General features: G+C 38.8%; 1 protein-coding gene across 1 annotated transcript in view; it reads left to right on the top strand.

The window, feature by feature from the left end:
- The window catches only part of ULK4 (unc-51 like kinase 4), an 892,765-nt gene that overhangs the window by 342,250 nt on the left and 541,105 nt on the right, over positions 1 to 9,410 (top strand). Inside the window, exons 25-26 of the mRNA XM_006868826.1 lie at positions 7,139 to 7,190; positions 7,304 to 7,448. Of these exons, the coding sequence (XP_006868888.1) occupies positions 7,139 to 7,190; positions 7,304 to 7,448 (197 nt within the window). The remainder of the gene's footprint in view (positions 1 to 7,138; positions 7,191 to 7,303; positions 7,449 to 9,410) is intronic.

The raw sequence follows: 9,410 nt of genomic DNA, 5'->3' as shown, positions 1-9,410 counted from the left end.
GGGCACAAATATGGATCTCTTCCAACCAGTTGGCCAGATAGTTGTCTTCCAAATTTCTTTATAGAGATGAGAGCCTCCTGTGCCGCCTTACTGTCTTGAAAGATTTCCATTCTTATTCCAATTCCTGGTGCCTTGTTCTTTGCCAATTCCTTCAGTGCACCTTGGGCTTCCTCCAGTATCATTGGCTCTTGATCATATGCTACCTCTTGAAACAGTTGAACATTAACCATTTCCTTTTGGTACAGTGACTCTGTATTCCCTCCATCTTCTCTTGTTGTTTTCTGTATCATTCAACAATTTTCCCAGAGAATCTTTCAATAACAAAAGTCGAGACTTGAAGTTTTGTTCCCTCAGCTTGAGAAATGCTGAGCATGTTCTTTCTTTTTGGTTTGATGATTCCAGATCTTTGCACATTTTGTTGTAATATTTGGCTTTATCCTCTCAAGCTGATCTTTGAAATTTTCTGTTCAGTTCTTGAACCTCGTCATTTCTTCCATTTACTTTAGCATCTCTGGGATGGAAAGCAAGTTTCAGTGTCTCTTCTGACATCCATTTTGACCTTTTCCTTCCTTTTTGTTTTCTCAATGACTTTTTGCTTTCTTTATGTATGATGTTTTTGATGTCATCCCACAAGTCTTCTGGTCTTCTGTCTTTAGTGTTTAAGGTATCAAATCTGTTCTTCAGATGATCTCTAAATTCAGGTGGGATCTATTCAAGGTCATATTTTGGCTCTCATGAACTTGTTTTCGTTTTATTCAGCTTCAGTTTGAATTTGCATATGTGTAATTGATGGTCTGTTTCACAGTCTGCCCCTAGCCTTGTTTTGACTGATGATATAGAACTTTTCCATTGTCTCCTTCTGCAGATGTAGTCAATTTGATTTCTGTGTATTCCATCTGGTGAGGTCCATGTGTATAGTCGTCGTTTATGGTGTCCAAAGATAAGGTATTTGAAATGAACAAATCATTGGTTTTGTAGAATTCTATCATACATTCTCCAGAATCATTTCTATCACCAAGGCCATATTTTCCAACTGCTGATCTTTTCTCTTTGCTCCCAACCTTTGCATTCCAATCACCAGTAATGATCTTGATTGCATGTTTGATCAATTTCAGATCAAAGAAGTTGGTAGAATTCTTCTATTTCATCCTCACTGGCTTTAGTGATTGGTGCATAAATTTGAATAATAGTGGTATTAACTGAGCATCACTGTAGGCACATGGATATTATTGTATCACAGACAGCGTTATACCTCAGACTGATCTGGATATGTTCTTTTTGACAATGAATGCAACACCATTCCTCTTCAGTTTGTCATTCCTGGCATAGTAAACCATGTGGTTGTCATATTCAAAATGGCCAATACCAGTCCATTTCAGCTCACTAATGCCTAAGATATTGATGTTTATGTGTTCCTTTTCATTTTTGACAACTTCCAACTTGGCCAGATTCATATAACGTACATTCCATGTTCCGATTATCAGTAGATGTTTACAGCTGTTTCTCTTCATTTTGAGTTGTGCCCCGTCAGCAAATGAAGGTTCCACGGGCTTTTCTCCCACGGGCTTTATTCCATTCGTGTCATCACTGTCATCTCTACTTTGAGGAGGCAGCTCTTCTGTAGTTGCATTTTGAGTGCCTTCCAAAGTGAGGGGCTCAGTTTCCAGCATTATATCTGACAGTGTTTCTCTGCTATTCATAAGGTTTTCAGTGACTAAATATTCGGAAGTAGTTCGTCACTCTTTCTTCCTAGTCTGACTTTGTCTGGAAGCTCATCTGAAACCTGTCCACCATGGGTGACCCTGCTGGTATTTAAAATACCGATGGCATAGCTTTCAGAAACAGCAACTCACAAGCCACCACACTAGGCAGTAAATAATTCTTTTAAATTTCCCCAAAGCCATTGGGAGTGGCCTCAGAACTTAAAGAGACCAATTGGTTGTTAGAATTAGAGTATCTTACTTTCTTGTAGTATAGTGGTTATGAATTGGGCTGCTAATCTCAGGGTCAGCAGTTTGAAAGTACCAGCTGCTCTGTGGGAGAAAGATGAGGCTTTCTGCTCCCTCAAAGATTTCTAGCCTCAGAAACCCCATACAGGGTCGCTATGAGTTGGAACCGACTCCACAGCACACGACAACAACAACATCTCTTGTCTGTGTAAAAAATGAACAAGCATTAGATGGTGGTGGATAGTAAAAGAGGAGAGGAAGCAGGAAAAAACTGGGGGCCTGGATGCTAAAATACCAGGCAACAGGTTAGAGACCCAGATTTTATAGAGAAAGAGGGTCCGTGAAAACACCAAAGGTGATTAATGGCAATTAAAAACAGGAATGCTTCATACTCAGCTTAAAATTGCTGGTGTTACTGCTATAAAATCTCCATCACTCCCAACTTTTAATAAAATATATCAAAAATTTGTGAGCTGTTTGAATTTAATGCTCAAAAGGGAACTATCCCCTCTGTTAATGTTGGTAGGGTACAGTGAGAGGTGTGGAAATTAAGACTGTCAAAGTGAGAACAAGTAGAGGTTATGTATGTATTCAGAGCCACCATCTCTGTGTTTGGCAGAGACTCTGTGGCACCTAGGGGAGGTGGACGAGCTTGCTAGTAGGAAAACGGGAAGGCTGCAGGTGTGCTCAGGATGGAGGCTTCTGGCCTGAGGAAGCTGGATGAGTTGGAAGAGAGGTAAGACTGTCCTGGACTATTAATGAAATTTGTGCTTTGACTTCCTGGACTGCTCGCTGCCCTTTGTATATTCAGTCTTTAGGAAGCAAACAGCCTGAGAACGTGAAGGAAGTGAGCTATGAGAGAGATGGAAACTCAAGAGAATTGTCAGTGAACCATGAGAAAAACCGAAACTCATCCCACTGCCATGGAGTCAATTCTGTGTCATAGTGACCCTGTGTAGGACAGAGGAGAACTGTCCCCGAGGGATTTTCAGACTGTAAGTCTGTATGGGAGCAGAAAATCTCATCTTTCTCCCAAAGAGCGGCTGGTAAACTTGAACCACTGACCATGCTGTTAGCAGCTCAATGCTTAGTCTGCAGTGCTACGAGGGCTCCTTGAGCTGGGAATGTTGGAAAGGACCCTGAATTTCTTAGAGGATGTGGGGTTGAAGGTTTTATTTAAAACTCAGCATTTGTGGTGACTTCAGTTGACACGTCAGTTACAAATGCATATATGTTTTTTGTTTTCTTTTTGAGAAATTGGCATTCTGTAAAACAGCTTTTAGATTGCTCCCTTTAAAAAAAAATCCTGTTCCTACTAATAGGATGAGAATTGGTATGAAGAAAATTATAGTAGTGATGTAAAAAGTGGCCTTGCCCCTTGAAACTTAACCATTTGGGGCGCTCATTTTCATCACTCATACATTTAAGCTGTTGTTGTTAAGCACTGTCTAGTTGATTCCGACTCATAGTGACCCTGTCCAGGGTTTTCAAGGAGCAGCTGGTAGGTTTAAACTACCGACCTTGTGGTTCGTAATCCAGTGCTTGTCCTACAGCCATATATATTTATAGATTTTGTTAAGTGCCGTCGAGTTGCTTCTGATTCATACTCACCCTGTGTAGGGTTTCCAAGGAGTAGCTGGTGAACTTGACCCGCCAACCCTGAGGTTCAAACCGACCTTGCGTTCCAGCGCATTATTTATCCCACAGCGCTGCACTAGGCTCCATATTTATCATAAGGACCTTTTAAGCCACTTCTTTAAATGAAGTACTGGAATTGAGCCAGGGTCAGGAATTAATGGGGTCAAACTGGGGTAGGACAGGAAATCAATGTGAAAAGCAAAGATGAGACCATAGTAACGGAGGTTCCCAAGGGGTGTGCTGGGAGCCTGGAGGAGGTCACCTTACTCTGTCTGACTGGGTCTGAACATGAGTTAGAGAAGGAAATATAAAGCTTAAATGTAAGGAGGTGTTAACTCCTGGGTGGCTGTTTGGTGAAAGTTGGTGCTATCACAGAAAAAGCCAGGTGCACAAAGGGAGGACGTGGAAAATAATTTCAGAAGCCATTTTAATATTTCTCCCAATATTGTTTTGGGGCATTGAAGTAATTTACCTTAAACTACTAAAGTATAGAGGATTGGGATTATATGCTTGTGTTGGTTTTAATCTCTTCCCTGGGAGAGATTAGTTTGCACATTAAGTACTCTTGTCAAGAATACATCCTCCAGTGGTGGTGGGTTAGGTTAGCCTTTGAAATACTCTGATCAGAAGTTCATACTTTCTAGGTTGCTTTTACCATGATCTAGATATGTATCTAGTTTGGTGAAATGAGTCCTTTTTTTCAAGATACGGATTTGCTAGAAATATTGTACAGGTGCCCCACCCTTGCTCGTATGGGTAAAAGAATCCAGACAGCCCAATAGAGCGGTTTTCTTGATACTGGTCTCTGAACGATTCCTGTGTGTAGTCATTTTCTTGATACTGGTCTCTGAACGATTACTGTGTGTAGTCAGTTTTTGAAGCTAATGCTGCCTGATTCTTGACTTAGAGGAATTTAACCTTTAAAAAAAATTTTTTTTTTTTTTTTGGTGGAACTCTTTGGCAGTCTGGTGAAGGCTGTGGTCTCATTCTCAGAATGACATTTTAAAATAAATAATACATTTAGGTATGTTGTTGTTGTTGGGTGCGGTTGAGTCAGTTCTGATTCATACTGCCCCTGTGTACAACCACAATGAAACATTGCCCAGTCCTGTGCCATTCTCACAATTGTTGTCATGTCTAAACCCATTGTTGTCGCCAGTGTGTTAATCCATCTTCTTGAAGACCTTTGACTGACTCGATGTCACTTAACAACTACTTTACCAAAGGGCATGGTGACTTTGTAGGATAAGCACTGGACTGGGAACCACAGGGTTGGTGGTCCACACCACCAGCCTCTCCATAAAGATTTACAGCCGTGGAAACGCTATGGGTCAGTTCCAGTTTGCCTTGTTGAATCACTGTGGGTCACAGTAGACTCTGGCAATAGCTTTGGGCTTTTTGTTGTTGTTGTTGTGGTATTTTCTGTTTATAATATAATAAGTGAGTTTGTTTCCCTCGTATCCTTTGTTGTTGTTAGTGCCACCAAGTTGGTTCTGACTTATAGTGAACCTGTATAGGGTTTATGAGGAGTAGCTGGTGGGTTTGAACTGCCAACCCTCCAGTTAGCAGTCCAGAGCTTATCCTACAGTACAGCTGTTAAGTTTTGATTGTAGTGATAATAAAATCACCTTGCCTACTTATCCCAATTTTCATGTTAGCTAGTCAAAATCATTTATTTTATGCTTATGTATATTTTATTTCCTCCAGTATTTATGTTACATTGGAAATGTGGATTAATTTGCAGAGAACTGATCATTTTGAGTCTTCCCATCAATGACTATAGTAACTTTAAGTAATTTTTGTGTTGTTTTTTCTTTAAAGAGCATGATATCATCTACATCTTAGAATTCTGTTGCTCTTGTAAATGTATCTTAATTTCAGTTGTATTTCAAGGACTGTTGTAGGTTTCTAAGAATACTGTTAACTTTTGTGTGGTCATCTTTTATCTGACAATCTTGCCAAACTGGCCAAGCTCATTTTCTGTTTTTCAAACTTATTTAATCTCTCTCTTCTCTAAGCTCAAAGGTCTGATATAGTTGCTGATCATGTTGGTAATTGTTAATAGTGAGGTATATTTTTTCCATTGTATAGCTTTTGATTTTGCCAAAAGTAGAAGTTTGAAGTTTTTCACAAAATATGATGATATCTATGCTTTGAGTGTGGTGTAATCTCTTAATGGAAGAAGGATAAATGATTCATTCCTGGTTCTTATGATCCTTGTGCAAATATCCAGATACAAGATAGTAAAGCCATCAAGTGCTACAACCTTTGTAAGGTAGAAACCTGTCAGGGCTGGAAAGCTCAAATATTTTCCATTAAAACAAGTGATAGCAAAGTGGTGAGACTGCATGCGCCGTGTCAAAGGCAGAAAACTTGTGAGATCCGGAAAAGCAAGGCAGTTACATTGCATTTCAATTTTTACAGGTTTCTCATTACATGTAAACTTACATGAAATGGAGCTGTAACAAGTTAATTCTAATGAGCTCCTACTGTGATGCTTACCTGGGCAAGACATCCTTTTGTTGGTTTGAATGGCAGCATGTCATCCAACTGTGAGAGTTTTTGCTGCCCTTTCATCCATGTAGTGAGAATAAGCCTCAGGCTCCGGAATAAATTAAGTATGTACAACAAGAATTTTGTGTATTTCCTCCAAAAGAGTTCATTAAATGAAAGAGTAGGTTTCATACTTAAGCTTTAGCAATGATCTGCCCTCTTTTTTTTTTTTTTTAATTAAGCATTTTTTTCATTTTAGAGACTACATTTGGTTTGTGCTTTTTTTAACTGGTGAAGCCATAGGATTGTTTTATGCAATGGATTTACGTCTTTTACATCTAAAAATAAGCAAGATGAACTTGTTTTAGCTCTTTGACGTCCTTGATGAAACAGAGATTAAGCATCTCTTTCCTTCTTCCAATAGTTTGATTGAAACAACACCTACAATATGAGTGTGATCATCAGCTTATGCATATTAATTTCATGATTTAATGACAACGTATTCCAATCAGATTTTGTATTAGATGACAAGGCTTCAAGAATGTCACAGAAAAATTTAAATAAAATATAATGGAATTTTTTTTACAGACTTTTAAAATTCTCCTTGTATACTAAAATCATTTTCATAAAACATAGAAGTTTGAGAATTACTCTGACTTGAGGACTTTTCCAGAGGTTGATGAGCGTGATGGTTTATTAAATGGTACAGAAAGTTTAAATCCAGGGTAAATTTACTTGATTTCCTCCCCCCTGCCCCATCTCTCTGATTATTGATTCTGTCAGTAGGAAAAAACCTACCTAGACCTATTCCCATTGGGTTGATTCTGACCCATAGAGCAACCCCGTGTGACAGAGTAGAACTGCCTCTTAGGGTTTCTGAGACTGTAAGTCTGCATGGAAGCCAATTGCCGTATTTTTTCTCTCACCATTTGCTGGTGAGGTCAAAGTGCCAACTTTTGACTTGTACCACCAGGATATTTCAGAAGTATAGATAATTGTTAGTATCAGTTTTGATTTTGTAAAGATTTGAGACAAACCTTGTACACCCTTTGTTTTAGGTTGTTGATTATATCCTGCCACCCTTGGTCTCCTTGGTTCAAAGCCAAAATGGTAAGTGTGAATTTACCATACTCATTTACCATATCAGTGAATATTTTCTGTTACACATTCTATTTTTATTCCGTCTCCAAGTAGTCACAGTCTTGGTATTTGTTTCTTTCAAGTGGAGTGGAGGCTCTTCAGTTTACGGTTGCTTTCAGAAACCACGTCTCTACTCGTGAACAAGGATGTTGGGGATGGCAAGATGGAGGCGAGCCTCGATTCTGACAGCAGTCTTCTGGCTCTCATTAAAGATGTACTACTTCCCCAGTAAGTACTGTGCTGCTCTGCTAATGTGGAGAAGTGGAATGTTCAGGATGCTTCTGCCAAACTAGGTCCAATCATAGGCAGTAGTCCTTGACGGTCTTATACTATAATTAAGCCCCAAATACTTAATGACATTATGCATTGCTTTGGGTAAAGCTAAGATAACCATCTTTTCACTGTACAGAGCAGTCAAGAAACAGAAGCAGTGTTTCTGAACCCAAGACTATATTAGTTCATCTTCACAAAGAGCTGTAACTGCACTGAATCTAGTCATGTAGATTTAAAGGTGTCCATGACTCAGTGACCGAGCTTCCTGATTCCAGGTGTACATTACAAGACAGAGGAAATAGGAAAATGGGCCTTATCTTGGTGCACAAATAGTACCAGTTGAAGGAAAGCCTTCCTATCACAAATGCTTTGTGTGTGTGAATTAAGCAAAGATTTACAGAACAGATCATCAGTTTTACATTCAAGAAATCATACATTTTGTTTCATTTTTATTACAAACGCCTCCATGTACCGTCAGGTAACAGTGTTTACTTTTATTCCCTTAACTCTTGCACTTCTCCCTGTGTCTTCTGCTATCTTCATCTTTTTCTGCTAACCTCCTTCTTGTTGTACTCCCTTTCCTGTCACCCACATTAACATGCGTTAGTCCTGGTGTGACACTGTGGGTTAATGTGCCAAACTGCAAAGTCATTTGAACTGCAAGGTCAGCGGTTCAAGCTCACCAGCAGCTCCTTGGAAACCCTATATAGGGTCACTTCTAGGCACTGAATAATCCTCCCTTCCTTCACACCCTGGGTAACCATCGTAGCATGTTTCTTTTAGCATGAAGACCTTTTCTTGACTTTTTGCAATCATGGTCATCGCATACAACATGTGACCTTTTGTTTTTGACTGATTTCACTCCAGCTGAATGTCCTCCAGGTTCATCCTTGTTGTGAGGTGTATTACAGATTCATTGTTATTCTTCTATGTTGTTTAATATTCCATTGTGTGTATGTACCAAAGTTTGTCTAACCATTCTTCTGTTTATCATTTGGTGAATAAAGATTGATATCCTAGACATTAGTGACCTGAAATGAGCTGATATTGGTATGGTTTCCTGTCCTGAGAACAACAAACTAAAGAGGAATTCATTGCCAAAAAGAACATTTCAAGATCTAGCTTGAAGTTCAATGTTGTCTATGATAGGATAATCTCTACCTAGAAGGAAGACCAGTTAATATCACTATTATTCAAAATTATCTAGTAATCACTGGAGCCAGTGATGATGAAATGCAAGAATTCTACCACCTTCTTCAGTCTAAAATTGATCAAACACGCAGTCAACGTGAATGGAGTAAGAAGTTCGAAACAAAAAAGAAATATCCATAGTTAAAATATATGGCCTTTGTGATAGACATGGTACTGGAGAACGCATGATTTTGATTTATAGAGCCAACCTCATTTTTTTTTTTTCAGTTGTTGATTTCAGAGAGACCCTTGATACACGATATACCTTAAGGATACTTTTGATACCCAAAATAAGAAAATAGTTATTACTTAACTTGTCATATGGAATTTTCTCAACAATGCATTATCAAAAAATACATTTTCTTATGCAGTTGTTTTATATATACATATGGATTATATATGTGTTGTTGTTGTTGTTAAGTGCCATCAAATTGGTTCTAATTCATAGTGCTCTTGATAGGACCTTGAGATTGAATGCCTGTCCTATGGTACCGCATGTGTAGATAAAGTAGTTAGTTATACTTTTGTGGTAAATAAAAAATCAGAACCTTATATCATAGAATGAATTAATGCTTTTCAGTGCTACTGTATGTTTCTAAAACTACTTGTAAATAATCATGTGTTATTTTGATAAGAAGGAGCTCTGGTAGCGTAGTGGTTACGAATCGGGCTGTGAACCACAAGGTCAGCAGTTCGAAACTACCAGCTGCTCTGCGGGAGAAAGAT

This window comes from Chrysochloris asiatica, unplaced genomic scaffold (genome assembly GCF_000296735.1).
Source record: "Chrysochloris asiatica unplaced genomic scaffold, ChrAsi1.0 scaffold00124, whole genome shotgun sequence".
NCBI classification, from domain to species: domain Eukaryota; kingdom Metazoa; phylum Chordata; class Mammalia; order Afrosoricida; family Chrysochloridae; genus Chrysochloris; species Chrysochloris asiatica.
The sequence above is the reverse complement of the archived record's forward strand: the minus strand, read 5'-3'. Positions and strand labels throughout refer to the sequence as shown.